Consider the following 14,059-nt stretch of genomic DNA (forward strand, 5'->3'; position numbering starts at 1 on the left):
CGTTCCATGACCCTTCCCCTTCTCTTCACACCATTTCCTTCTCTCCACCCACATCTACCTCCTCCCCTGCCTTGGTCCAACTGTCCCTGCCATCTAACCCTGCTTAACCTGAATACTGTGTTTGCTCTTGACTTCTTGTCTGCTTTTAATATACATTTAAGTACAAAGTACACCATAAATTTTCAATACAAGCAGATAAAATACTTGAACGTCAACAGAAATAAACATTACTTGTACTTGCCTTTTCAAATTGCAGTCTTTCATGAATAAGAAGTGGGAATACTGGCATAACACACTTTGTCTTCCAGTACTGACCAAGCACACAAATACTGATGTAGACATCATCTTTCCTTGGTAAAATCACACCAGGACATGTTACCTTAACAAGGAAATAAAAGCACAGTAACAGCTCAATTAGTATCTAAAAGTTATTAATTATTTTTAAAACTGTCTTTTTCATGTCCATTTGTAAAGTAAGAATACTGAAAATCTATCTGCATACAACATTGAAAATCTTGTGACTGTATGAATTAATTGCCTAGCTACTAATTTTGGCAGCTCACTCAGGATGGCCTAGGGTTTATTACCATTTTTGCATCCTTTTGATATTGGATATTGTGGAAATTGTAGTCAATTCTGACTGTTGTATGGATCTCAGTGCCTCTCACTTGACTCCTGCCCCATTATCCTGATTGAATGTTGCTAAGGTCTGCCACCAGTTGAGGACCAACAGGCAGTGTAGTGTTGCAAGTGTACCGAGTGAGATTTGTTCTTCTTCCTATCAGCTGTCGTTGCCTTGTACAGTTGCCTCTTCTGGTCTAGGAATCCTTTCTTCCATTGTTTAGAGTCCACAAACGTTGAGCAGGTAGGTTGAGCAGATAAAGCATGGGAAGCAACAGATTGTCAGCATTCCGAAGGGATCGTTCCCTCCGTGACACCCTGGTCCACTCCTCCATTACCCCCACTACCTCGTCCCCATCCCAGGGCACCTTCCCCTACAATCGCAGGAGGTGTAATACCTGCCCATTTACCTCCTCTCTCCTCACTATCCCAGGCCCCAAACACTCCTTTCAGGTGAAGCAGCGATTTACTTGTACTTCTTTCAATGTAGTATACTGTATTCGCTGCTCACAGTGTGGTCTCCTCTACATTGGGGAGACCAAGCGCAGACTGGGTGACCGCTTTGCGGAACATCTCCGCTCAGTCCGCAAGCAGGACCCTGAGCTTCCGGTTGCTTGCCATTTCAACACTACCCCCTGCTCTCATGCTCACATCTCTGTCCTGGGATTGCTGCAGTGTTCCAGTGAACATCAACGCAAGCTCGAAGAACAGCATCTCATTTACCGATTAGGCACACTACAGCCTGCCGGACTGAACATTGAGTTCAATCATTTCAGAGCATGACAGCCCCCCATTTTACTTTCATTTTTAGTTATTTTTTCTTCCTTTTTTTTTACATTCTTTACAATCTTTTTTTTTTTTGCATTTATTGCATTTCATCTTAGTTTGTTCAGTTTGCTTAGCCACTGTTTTTTTTCAGGTTTGCACTTGCTGCTGTTCAATATTCAGTGTATTTACACCTAATCTGTACTAATGCTTTGTCTTTCAACACACCATTAACATATTGTTTGGCTTTGCTCCGTGACCTTTTGGTCAGCTATGTGGCCTGGTCCAATCTAGACCGCCTTTGTTATCTCTTGCCCCACCCCCACCTCACTTGCTTATAACCTGTGACTTTTCTAATATTTGTCAGTTCCGATGAAGGGTCACTGACCCGAAACGTTAACTCTGCTTCTCTTTCCACAGATGCTGCCAGACCTGCTGAGTGGTTCCAGCATTTCTTGTTTTTATAACAGATTGCCTTTATTGCTCAATTCTGGATTGTTTGTTGGAATGTTAGATGAATCTCCCAGACACTGTTGTTAGCAACCCAGGACAAAAGTGGATTTTGTGCTTTGCACCTGTGCCCCTGCTCACAGGCAGCCTCACAGTTCTCAGAACTTCTTGTGAAAAGCTGCTTGCACAAAAGCGTAAGCAAAAGACACTTAATTGCAGGGGATTCCACCTTTATAAGATAAATACAAAAATATTTTCAAACTCCAGGTAAGCACCATGTGATCAGATGTCATGTAATTGACTATATATGTGTTTGAATGTCATACGACCAACCTTCCAGAAATAAATCCAACCAGAGTTAGTGACCCTAATGGAGCATCCATGTGGAAGCCCTCAATGTAATTTTTTTTTTTTTAAACTTATTTTTGTAGGGCCAAGAGCAAACTCACACACTCTGTACTCTTTAGTCCACCCCAACTAAGTACTGACACCTTAAGACACAATATAAAGAACACATATCCATGAACAGTAAAATAAACAGAACTGAATGCCTGTGACTCTATCCCTCTCTGCCCTCCAATACTGGTTCTATGCTCTGATGAACAATCACAGACCTGAAACATTAACTCTCCTTCTCTCCACAGATGCTGCCAGACCTGCTGAGTATTTCCAGCACTTTGTTTTTTATTTCAGATTTCCAGCATCTGCAGTATTTTGCTTTGATTTTTTAGATTTAGAGATACAGCACTGAAACAGGCCCTTCGGCCCACTGAGTCTGTGCCGACCATCAACCACCCATTTATACTAATCCTACACTAATTCCATATTCCTACCACATCCCCACCTGTCTCTATATTTCCCTACCTATACTAGGGGCAATTTATAATGGCCAATTTACCTATCAACCTGCAAGTCTTTGGCATGTGGGAGGAAACTGGAGCACCCGGAGGAAACCCACGCAGACACAGGGAGAACTTGCAAACTCCACACAGGCAGTACCCGGAATAGAACCCGGGTCGCTGGAGCTGTGAGGCTGCGGTGCTAACCACGGCGCCGCTGTGCTCTTCTGCTTGCTCCCCTCTGTGGTTTTCCAATTTGCACTTTCTCCCTGCTATTAATACAGCTGCAGCCCTGGTCTTAATGTTCCAAAAGCTCCCCCATTACACATTTATGAAACTGCATCAACCTTTACTCCGAGAGTTCCTCTCCTACCTGCTCGTCCTCACATTTTCCAAGGTCAACAAGTCTTGAATCTTGCTTCAAGCTCAGCCCCCAGATTCAGACTAATTGAACACTGCACATTAATGGCCTGCAGTGCTAATGTCCAACAGTAAGTGATACAATGATTCTCAGAAAATTAACATTAAGTATTTAACTTGAGTAATGCTGAAAATACTCAATTTCTGTACTACCAAACGAGTCAAGTATTTACCTACTTTTCAATAGCTGTAAGTTGTGTCACTGAATTAAATCTCCTGAGCTCTGTCTGATTAGCGTAATATAATTACATAGAATTAATTGACAACATAGTACTTCCAACATTTATAAACTACAGTATTGGTCAAGTAAATGTCCTAGAAAAATACGATTACGTTTAATGTTATATATATTTGAAAAGGAATGATAACTGGCCACTTCCAACATAATAGAATGATATAACATTAAGCAGAAAAGGAAAGAGTGAAATGATATTAATCGTGATAGCATAAAAATAAGGAAATTTGTATCTATGCAATTTCCGGCGGACCTTGAAGATAAAAAAAAATCAGGTGCTATATATACAAAAAAAAAAAAATCGATGGGTGACTTACATAGAGACAAAGTGAAAGAGAATGAAGGAAAAAAAGAACGTGGAAGACAGAGAAAAAAACCGAAAGAAATGGGAGTGAAATAAGCAGATAGTTGCAGCAATTGATAGGGGTGCACATTTTTGTTTTCCTGTGAACAGTGCAATGAGAGATTTATTAGCAACTTATTACATTTCTAATTAGAACCTATATTCTCTCGGAAAGTTTACTAGAAATGCTGCTGTGCAATGTAAGTAAGCTCTGGCGTTTGCCAGAGCTGGCGGGCAGCCATAAAGGCGGGGCTAAAGTGTGGCGAGTCGAAGAGACTTAGCAGTTGGCAGGAAAAAAGACAGAGGCGCAAGGGGAGAGCCAACTGTGTAACAGCCCCGACAAACAAATTTTTCTGCAACACCTGTGGAAGAGTCTGTCACTGTAGAATTGGCCTTTATAGCCACTCCAGGCGCTGCTCCACACACCACTGACCACCTCCAGGCGCTTACCCATTGTCTCTCGAGATAAGGAGGCCAAAGAAGAATGTAAGTACATGCAATTTATGAAAAGAAGCAATAAAATAAATGTCTTAATTTTTTCTCAATACAAATAAATGACCATAAGGTACAAAACCCAGTGCCGGATTAAGAATATTTGAGGTCCTGACTCGCGAACAGTCAGGACGAATGTTTCCTCTAAACTGCGCGGTAAACTTAAAGTTCCCGTAGAAGTCGCACACAAGTTAGCCCTTTGTTACCGTGCGTCTGAGGCTGTGCAAAGAAAATTAGAATGGCCACACAATTAAACAAATTGCATGTGCACTCCAAAGAAAAAATTTAGAGTGTACCTTGATCAGGACCCCTCTGCACAATCATGTCCCCGCACCACCACCCCACCCATCCATTAAAACATAAATAGGTCCGTAGAATGTTTACACACTGAATTAATACAGAGAATCATATCGCAATATACAACATTTAAAATAGGCCCATGCATTAAAACACCCCAGCGAAATCTATTCAGAATTGCTGGACTATAAGATATTTGAATTTGACTGAGAAGCACTCAGGCTGGGCTAACCTAACCTCATAAAAGCAGTTTCTTCAACTATTTCAAAATAAAGCTGTCCCTTTCTGTATTCCTGGCAAAATTAAATACTATACACATAGAGCACAAATAAAATGTTAAATAGTATCAACCTGTTAATAAGATACTGTAACAGATATATCTATTTGGATAACTGGTCAGTTGGCTTATTTTTGATAAAGCTAACCTCACTTTTCTGGAATGATTATTGGATGGTTTAAAGGGAGAAAGTGCTACTTTGCAATATTACCTAATCAGATTTGGTCAGATGACTATGAACATCAATTCTATCTTTCTAAAGACAGAAAGGAAATTTGAGGAACTGCCATCATGTCCTTTGAAACAGAGGAATAATTGTGGAATTATGATGTATCTGATTAGAATATTATATATAATCAGACATCTACTTGGCATTAGAGGGTCATGATTCTGTTACAAAAGGAACCAAGGAATTGTGTGCAAGAGATAGGAAAAGACTTGCACGTGGCTAAGATGAATAATACCTGGAGCAACATCAATACACTTGGCACACAGGTAAGCAATTATTAAGGCATCTTTCTACGTGTGGTGGTACTGTAATTAAGATAAAGGATACAAAATATTCGATACATTTATATATAATTAGAACTTGGGAATGGTATTATAGTTGCTATATATAAGCTTAACAGTGCAGGTCCACCTTTTGATTTGAATCATGCTTGACTCGGAATGATTGTACTGTTTACATAGTGTACATGTAACTAGGGACTCAAGTTTTGTTTAAGTTATAATTCAATAAAATTGTATTTGATCTTCAACCATAGAACTATCTCTGCATTTTGCTTGTTACATGGCCATAACCAATATGAACAGGGAATTTACTCTTAATTATTTGAGAATATATTGGCCCTGGTCAATTTAAAAAAATGTACTGCATCCTACTTTTTTGCAAACTTAGTATTTTCATGAACTTGAAAAGATGGAAATTTCACAAAGTTTGCAGTAAAAACGTTTCCACGTGTGGCACTATATTGGCAACACCGACACTGTGTACTCAATTTAAAGGACTTTCTGGAAGAAGGTGCACGAGTTAAAGAAAAGTGCAAACATGATGCATGAATATTATTGTAAATTCAGACAAATATGCATTGAAGGAAAAGTTATAATTATAGAAGGTGCGTATATAAAAATATATAAACCGTTACGCCAATACCGAGAAATGGTTAACAAGATTACGGAGAAAACAGACATCCTCCATTTTTTGGGATAATCACTGTTTCCGTAGTCCGAACCCTTAACAATACTGCCACAGCATATCTTTTTGACAGATCGAGTCCACAGTTGTATGCAGTTCATAAATACTATTTTTTTTCCGGTGCATGCTAATAATTAACGTTGCACGCAATGCAGAGATCACCACTAGAATATATATTTACGGTGCAGCTATAATATTTTAATTAGTTATTGATTTAAGAGTACAAGAGTTGACGAAGTATCTTACCGCGTGGATTTCAAGTTGAATAACACACTTGAGAACTTTTTGAGGCATTTTACAGATTTACCTGTCTGGAAGGGAAAAAAGATAATGTTAATTGAACTATATTGATATGGAAATAAAGTTGTTACTTGCTAACTTGTAACTGCTTGCTGTACTCGCCACAGCTCTGGGGAGCGTCATGTTTCCCTGGTGATTTAGAGAGTGAGTCACGCCTGATAAAGAGTCTAAACATGAAGAAAATGAAGCCTAACATCAACACAGCATGAAAGTTTTTTTTAAAAAAAGGACTCGGCATGTACAATCAGGCAGGGGTTCTCATTATTACCACCTTTCGATCATCTCACTAAAAATGAGTGAAAATTAAATCAACAGAAACAGTTAATTTGAGGGGTTTATAATATATGCAGAAAAATAATCTCTCCCATGCGAGCGTGATTATAAACATGAACAGCAGTTAATATCCTGCAAGACCTAGAACAGAAAGGGGAATGTATAGTTCGGACATTAGGAATATTTTAAAAGAAATTGCAAGCGACTATCGTAAACCAATTTCTTTGATTAGTCCAGGAATAAAGGGGCAGTAGTGTATTTAAGGAGCAGGTGAGAGATGGGTGGATGTTGATGGGACTCCTGTGCATTCATTGCTGTGAAGGCTAGCGTGGCACTGAGCTGCTTGCCCTGGCAGTGCTCCTGTTACCTCTCTCACTCAGTGGTGGGGCCGGGACACTGGCACCAGTCGCTCCTCTCGCTCTTCCGCACCTCTAGATGTCGTTGTGGTGGCTGATGACGCCCAGTTCCCGTCTCCGTCTCTTTCCGCCCCCACCCCCCCCCCGCCGGCGGCTCCACTCAGTTTGTTGCCGAAATGATTCCTGAAACTGTGGATACAAAACAATTAACTTAATTTATTTCTCTCCTAACCCGATTTTAAACAAAAAAAAAACAACAAAACTCACCTTAATTTCCTTTCCAACCGGAATTAAATGACGGTCTTTGTCCGGCCCAGCTAATTATAATCATCAGCCATTGATGACGGTTACCATGGCTACGGACCTCTGACCCGTCCGTGGCACGTTGATAATTGTTAACGTATTTTTTTATATGTGTACGTGTGCAAATAATTTACGGTTTTGACTGGAGTTGTATGTTTTATCAGAAATTTACAAAAAGAGAAGAGAAAGTGTGTTTGCTGCTCCCAGGATGCAGCGGTGTTACCGGCAGCCGCAGAGACAGCGAAGCCGACATGGCGTCATCTGGATTCAGGCTCAGCTGCTCGTTAGACGGCCACGAAATGGATGTTCGGGGACTGGCCACCACGTTATTTCCCGTGGGAGCATTCGTGTCGGTGTCCAGGGATCGCACTGCTCGAGTGTGGGTGCCCAGCAGGTAAAAGCAAACCAGGAGTTCAGCTGTAAGGCCCGCCAGAGGGAGTGGCGCCTCTAATGACTTGACAGCTTCACCAGAGTCAGCCAGAGGCAGGCAGGCGGGGTGGTGGTAAATGAAGCTGTACATTTAATATTCTTGTGCTTTTCCATGCCTTTCCATAGAATTGTGCAGCCTCCTCTGTTCGTGTGCATTGTATGCAGATTTATTTCGTTTGTGAAACACAACTCTTAAATTTGGAACCCTTCTCTTTAATCACAGTGGTTTAACAGCAATACCTAGTGTTTATGTCGCTACATAACATTTTTTTTTACCGTAGTTAAACGTCCCAATGTGCTTCACAGGATTATTATCAAATAAAATTGGACATCGAGCCACATAAGGTGGTATAAGGGCAGATGACCAAAAGCTTAGTCAAAGAGGTAGTATTTAAGGAGTGTTTTAAAGAGAGGCAGACAGTTCCAGAGTTTAGGGCCATGGCAGCTAAAAGCAGAGCTGCCAATGGTGGAACAGTTTTAAAATTGGGATCCTTTGGGCCAGATTTGCAGAAACACTGAAATCTCGAAGTGTTGTAGTGCTGGAAGAGATCACAGGGAAGAGCAAGGCCATGGAGGACTTTGAAACCTTTTGGGTCTGATCCTCATGGCTGATCTATCTCAACTCCATCTTCCTGCACTATCCCTGTATCTTTTGATTGCCTTAATTTCCAAAAATCTGTTCATTTCTGTCTTGATTAAAACTCATTGAGCATCCACAGCTCTCTGGGGTAGAGAATTCCATAGATTCACAATCCTTTCATTGAAGACATTTCTCCTCATTTCAGTTCTAAATGACCAGTCCCTTTTTATGAGACTGTGACCTCCTAGTTCTAGACTCCTTAGCCAGGAAAAACAGCCTCCCAGCATATACCCTGTCAAGCCACTTAAGAATTTTATTTGTTTCAATGAGATCACCTTTCATTCTGAAATATGAAGTAATTCATTTTGGTAGGAAGAATATGGAGAGCCAATAAAGGAGACTATTCTAAAGGGGGTGCAGGAGCAGAGGGACCTAGGTGTATATCTGCATAAGTTATTGAAGGTGGCAGGACAGGTTGAGAAAGCAGTTAATAAAGCATACAGTATCCTGGGCTTTATTAATAGGGGCATAGAGTTCAAGAGCAAGGAAGTTATGTTGAACTTGCATAAGACACTAGTTTGGCCTCAGCTGGAGTATTGTGTCCAGTTCTGGGTGCCACACTTTAGGAAAATCGTGAGGGCATTGGAGAGAGTGCAGAAAAGATTCGCAAGAATGGTTCCAGGGTGAGGAATTTCAGTTCTGAAGATAGATTGGAGAAGTTAGAACTGTTTTCCTTGGAGCACAGAAGGCTGAGAGGAGATTTGATAGAGGTATTCAAAATCATGAGGGGTTTGGACAGAGTAGATAGAGAGAAACTGTTCCCACGCGTGAAAGGATCGATAATAAGAGGGCACAGATTTAAAGTATTTGGTAAGAGAAGCAAAACTGACATGAGGAAAAAGTCTGTAATGCACTGCCTGAGAATGTGGTGAAGGCAGGTTCAATTGATGCATTCCAAAGGGAATTAGACAGTTATATGAAAAGGAGGAATGTGCAAGGTTACAAGGAGAAGGCAGGGGAATGGAACTGAGTTGCTCTTTCAGAGAGCCCGTGCAGACATGATGGGCCGAATGGCTGCCTCCTGCACTGTAACAATTCTGTGATTCTTCTAAACATGAGGGAATATTGAAACTCAAACTCTCCTCAGAGGACGATTCCCTCATCCCAGGCATCAGTCCAGTGAACCTTTGTTGCACTCTCTCTAAGTAAAGTATATCTTTCCTTGGGAGAGGACATCCACACTGTACACAGTACTCCAGGTGTGGTCTCACCAAGGCCCTATATAATTTTAGTAAGATTTCTTTACTCTTATACTCCAATCGCTTTGTAATAAAGGCTTTCCCAATGGCTTGCTGTACCTTCATGTTAATTTTATGATTTGCATACAAGGACATTCAGGTCCCTCTGAATACCAACATTTCTCTCACCATTGGGAAAAAATATTCTGCTTTTCTATTTTTCCTACCAAAGTGGATAACTTCACATTTCTCCACATTATATTCCCTCTGCCATGTTCCTGTCCACTCACTTAACCTGTCTATAATCCCTTTGCAGCATCTTTGTGTCCTCCTCACAGCTTTCTTTTCCACCTAAGTTTGTATCATCAGCAAACTGGATACCTTGCATTTGGTCCCCTGATCTAAGCCATTGATGTATATTGTAACTAGCTGAGGCCCAAGCATAGATCCTTGCTGTATCCCACTAGTTATAGCCAAGAATTTTAAAATTGAGGTGTTGCTGAAATTGGAGCCACTGTACGTCAGCGAGCACAGGGGTGATGGGTGAATGAGACTTCTTGTAAGTTCGGACATGGGTAGCAGAGTTTTGAATGACCTCAAGTTTACGGAGAGTAGAAGGCTGGAGGCCAGTCAGGAATGCAATGGATTAGCCATGTGTAGAGGTAACAAAGGCATGGATGAGGGTTTCAGTAGCAGATTAGCTGAGGCATGGGTGACGTCGGGCGATATTCTGAAGATGGAAATAGGCATTCTTAGTGATGATAGGGATAACTGGTCAGAAGCTCATCTTGGGATCAAATATGACACCACGGTTGCGAACAGTTTGGTTACGCCTCGAACAGTTGCCAGGGAAAGGGATGGAGTCATTGGAGAGCAGTGGAATTTCTAGCAGGGTCCAAAGGCAATGGCTTCGGTAATTCCAATAGTTAGAGGAAATTTCTGCTCATTCCGTACTGAATGTCGGATAAGCAGTGTGACAATTTATAGTTAATGGAGGCTTCGAGAAGAGGAGAAGGATTGTGATGAGGTAGAGTTGGGTGTTGTCAGCATACATGTGAAAACTGTGATGCTGTGTTTTCGGATTATGTCGCTGAGCAGCTGCATGTAGATGATAAACAAATCAGCTACATTTTAGGAGCCTTAGTTTTAGTTTTGATTTCATGTGAAGCCTGAACAAAAACTTAACAGAAAAAGTTCTTGGAAAATGAATGCAGACACAGACCAGAACATCTGCACATTCAATGATGACTCACCTGGGTAAGTTGAATATTTTATATCAGTGGTACAAGACTCAGCTATAAAGATCAGAAGAAGCCAGGTTAGATCCCAAGTCTGTGATCAGGGGCTGGATTTTATCCGCGCTCTGCCCCCACTCCCTTAAAACTTAGGACACCCGCATTTAGCAGCCACCGAGGAGCCCCTGCGATATTTCGCGCAGGGGCTCATTTCAGAAGTGGCTGCGGAGCTCCCGCCCCCGATGTCATGTCGGGACGGCCTCCGCGTCCCTGACAACGGCATCGGGTGCCACCGTGCAGACGCTGGCGCCGTTTTTAAAGGGCTTTAAGCCCTTACAAATCATTTTAATTTTTAAAGGCAAGACAGAAGTGACTTTTATTAAATAGAAAAGTAAGTTTATGCCCACCAGCCACCCCCCCCCACCCCGTGTTCATTTCATTGCATGAAATGACCGTCAATTGATTTGTCGAATACCCGAACTCCACCCCCCAACCTTCTAACATCTGGCCTCTAATCCCTTCCTACCATTGGTGGTGTTAAATTTGTTTTCACTTCTTCCTCATCCCTCCTGCCCTGAAATTTTTATTACTGCCCCCTCCCCACCAGGTTCCCGCCTTGGAACATTAGTACAGATAGGGTGTTGATGGACTGAAAATTGAACAGCAGCAAGTACAAACATGAAAAAAAACAGTGGGTAAGCAAACTGAACAAACTAAGATGAAGTAAAATAAACATACAAAAAAATGTAAAAAAGAAAAAATAATGAAAAAAATTGGCACCTTCCCCTGCAATCGTAGGAGGTGTGATACCTGCCCATTTACCTCCTCTCTCCTCACCGTCCCAGGCCCCAAACACTCCTTTCAGGTGAAGCAGCGATTTACTTGTACTTCTTTCAATGTAGTAGACTGTATTCGCTGCTCACAATGTGGTCTCCTCTACATTGGGGAGATCAAACGCAGACTGGGTGACCGCTTTGCGGAACACCTCCGCTCAGTCCGCAAGCAGGACCCTGAGCTTCCGGTTGCTTGCCATTTCAACACTTCCCGCCCCCCCCCTGCTGTCATGCTCACATCTCTGCCCTGGGATTGCTGCAGTGTTCCAGTGAACATCAACGTAAGCTCGAGGAACAGCATCTCATTTACCGATTAGGCACACTACAGCCTGCCGGACTGAACATTGAGTCCAATAATTTCAGAGCATGACGGGCCCCCCATTTTACTTTCATTTTTAGTTATTTTGTCTTTTTTTCTTTTTTACATTTTTAACTTTTTTTTGTATGTTTTATTTCGTCTTAGTTTGTTCAGTTTGCTTACCCACTGTTGTTTTTCATTTTTGTACTTGCTGCTGTTCAATTTTCAGTCCGTTAACACCCTAAATGTACTAATGCTTTGTCTTTCAACGCACCATTAACATATTGTTTGCCTTTGCTCCATGACCTTCTGGTCAGCTATTCTGTGGCCTTGTCCAATCTACACCTTCTCCTTTGTTATCTCTTGCCCCACCCCAGCTTTACTTGCTTATAACCTTTTACATTTCTAATATTTGCCGGTTCCGAAGAAGGGTCACTGACCCAAAACGTTAACTCTGCTTCTCTCTCCACAGATGCTGCCAGACCTGCTGAGTATTTCCAGCATTTCTTGTTTTTAATTCAGATTTCCAGCATCTGCAGTATTTTGCTTTTATTTCATGTGTTTGCTGAGCTGTGGTTGGATTGAGCACCTTCTGGGGGAAGAAAATTTGCTAGGATTCTAATCATATTTCCTTTCCTCCATCTTCTGATTTTCCATTCTAGGTGGAAAGTTTTATTTGCCACTGAGAGCAAATGCCTGGTGGCCTAATGTTAAAGTGTGTTTCTCACTCTATTGAGATTTGAAGTGGAGGATGTTGCATAATGTTGTGCACTCCAGTTCGTATTTGCATCATCTCAGAACTCTGCCATATGCCTGATTTGCAGTTAGTTGGGACCTGTTTTCACAGGCTGAGAGGTTGTAGTTGAATTATTAAAGGAGAATTTTTTTTTTAGATTTGTTACACTCATTGCTCTTACTGACCCTCCCTCAGAATGTATCTGTTCCTGGCCTATAGTAGACTTCTACAAGTCCAAAATGCTTAGGGTTGGTGGTTATGGTTTTGTTTTTTGGTACATGCCCGGCGAACAAGATATTGGAGCACTGTGTACTGAATCACTCGAACTTTTCTTGACCGTGGAAGAGTCATTGTATTATCTTGCTTGACGGCACAATGCTTGATTTGTTTTTTGTTGTTGTAACGATGCATGAATTTGGATGAACTTTCCCTTGCCCTCCCTAAAGTGTTTGTGATTTTGCCTCTGTAAAAAGTGAGACGTGCTAATTATTCATGTCCTTAGTACCACCTGTCATTGGTCTGTTCAAGTGAATACTGTCTTAAAGGCCTCTGACATACCATAGTTAACTGTCATGTATTGTCTTAGAGGGATGAGTTTGAAAAATAACTTTTGAGCAGATAAAATGGCAATCTTCAGTTGTATTTGACAGGTGAATTAAAGGACCATTTTGTAGATAGAAGATTTGGGCTGCAAAAAAAGCTTTTGTATAAATTAGATTGTAAATCTATTGTATATTACATTTTGTTGAAGTGCACAGTAAACTTTAAAAAAAAAACTGTGGGGAAATTGTATGCTGTGGGGAAATTGTATGCTTGGGCAAAGTAAGATGTTGATAATTAGAACAAAACACATGTAATGTTTTAAAAAATAAAGTAGAAATGATATGTATTAAACCCCCCACTAAGGAAATATCAAGAGACTTAAATTAATGCTACAATGATATGAAATAAACATATGATGTTGGAAATTTATAAGCCCATTTGCGACTGCATTGTAATTTAAAATTATAGAGGATGAAATTCAGCAACTTAACTTACATAGATTTTAGGATAATGATGTGAATAGTGTGATAGATATTGGGTTGTACATTGAGTTTCAAGCAGGTACATGAATGCAAAAAACTGTAATAGCAGCCAAGTAACCATATAGACTAGAAAATCTCAGATTCAATGCCTGATCTGTTCTGAATATGCTGGTCTTAGTTAGATGAGGAGCTACAGTTAACTACCATCTGCAGGGCAAAATCATTCAGGCCGCCTTCAGTGTATGAAATAATTTCTGACACTGCGACTTACATGTAACCTTGGTTGGCCATTGCATTTTCTAATCAATAGAATGTCATTCCCTGTTTCTAGAAGAATGGTACCCAGTGTTTGCTCTAACATAGACTTTATGTCGACTGATATTGTCTATCCTCTGTCCGGCCTTGCAATAATATATTTCGCCTTTCAATGATTATAAAAGGAACCAGTTGCACATCGTAGGGACTGTAGCTGTCTCTTGGTACTTACAGTATTAATCATATTATGCATCTTGAAGTGCA

The 14,059-nt window shown here is 41.0% G+C and overlaps 2 protein-coding genes across 10 annotated transcripts in view; one reads left to right on the forward strand and one right to left on the reverse strand.

Moving 5' to 3' along the window:
• Positions 1-7,276, reverse strand: part of spata6l (spermatogenesis associated 6-like) — a 148,145-nt gene extending 140,869 nt beyond the window's left edge. Inside the window, exons 1-4 of one of the 5 annotated variants that reach the window (XM_068030244.1) lie at positions 7,131-7,272; positions 6,875-7,052; positions 6,181-6,245; positions 242-379 (exon numbers count right to left, since the gene is read on the reverse strand). In XM_068030244.1, coding sequence (XP_067886345.1) covers positions 242-379; positions 6,181-6,228 — 186 coding nt within the window. In that variant the 5' untranslated portion in view covers positions 6,229-6,245; positions 6,875-7,052; positions 7,131-7,272. Of the gene's footprint in view, positions 1-241; positions 380-6,180; positions 6,246-6,874; positions 7,053-7,130 lie in introns of all 5 variants that reach the window. The other 4 variants (XM_068030247.1, XM_068030246.1, XM_068030248.1 and 1 more) reach the window with 4 other exon arrangements.
• Positions 7,277-7,359: 83 nt separating this feature from the next.
• Positions 7,360-14,059, forward strand: part of plaa (phospholipase A2-activating protein) — a 63,606-nt gene continuing 56,906 nt past the window's right edge. For 4 of the 5 annotated variants that reach the window (XM_068030235.1, XM_068030237.1, XM_068030236.1 and 1 more), the window contains exon 1: positions 7,402-7,560. In XM_068030235.1, the coding sequence (XP_067886336.1) occupies positions 7,418-7,560 (143 nt within the window). In that variant the 5' untranslated portion in view covers positions 7,402-7,417. Of the gene's footprint in view, positions 7,561-14,059 lie in introns of all 5 variants that reach the window. The other variant, XM_068030239.1, reaches the window with a different exon arrangement.

This window comes from Heterodontus francisci, chromosome 4, assembly GCF_036365525.1.
Source record: "Heterodontus francisci isolate sHetFra1 chromosome 4, sHetFra1.hap1, whole genome shotgun sequence".
NCBI classification, from domain to species: Eukaryota; Metazoa; Chordata; class Chondrichthyes; order Heterodontiformes; family Heterodontidae; genus Heterodontus; species Heterodontus francisci.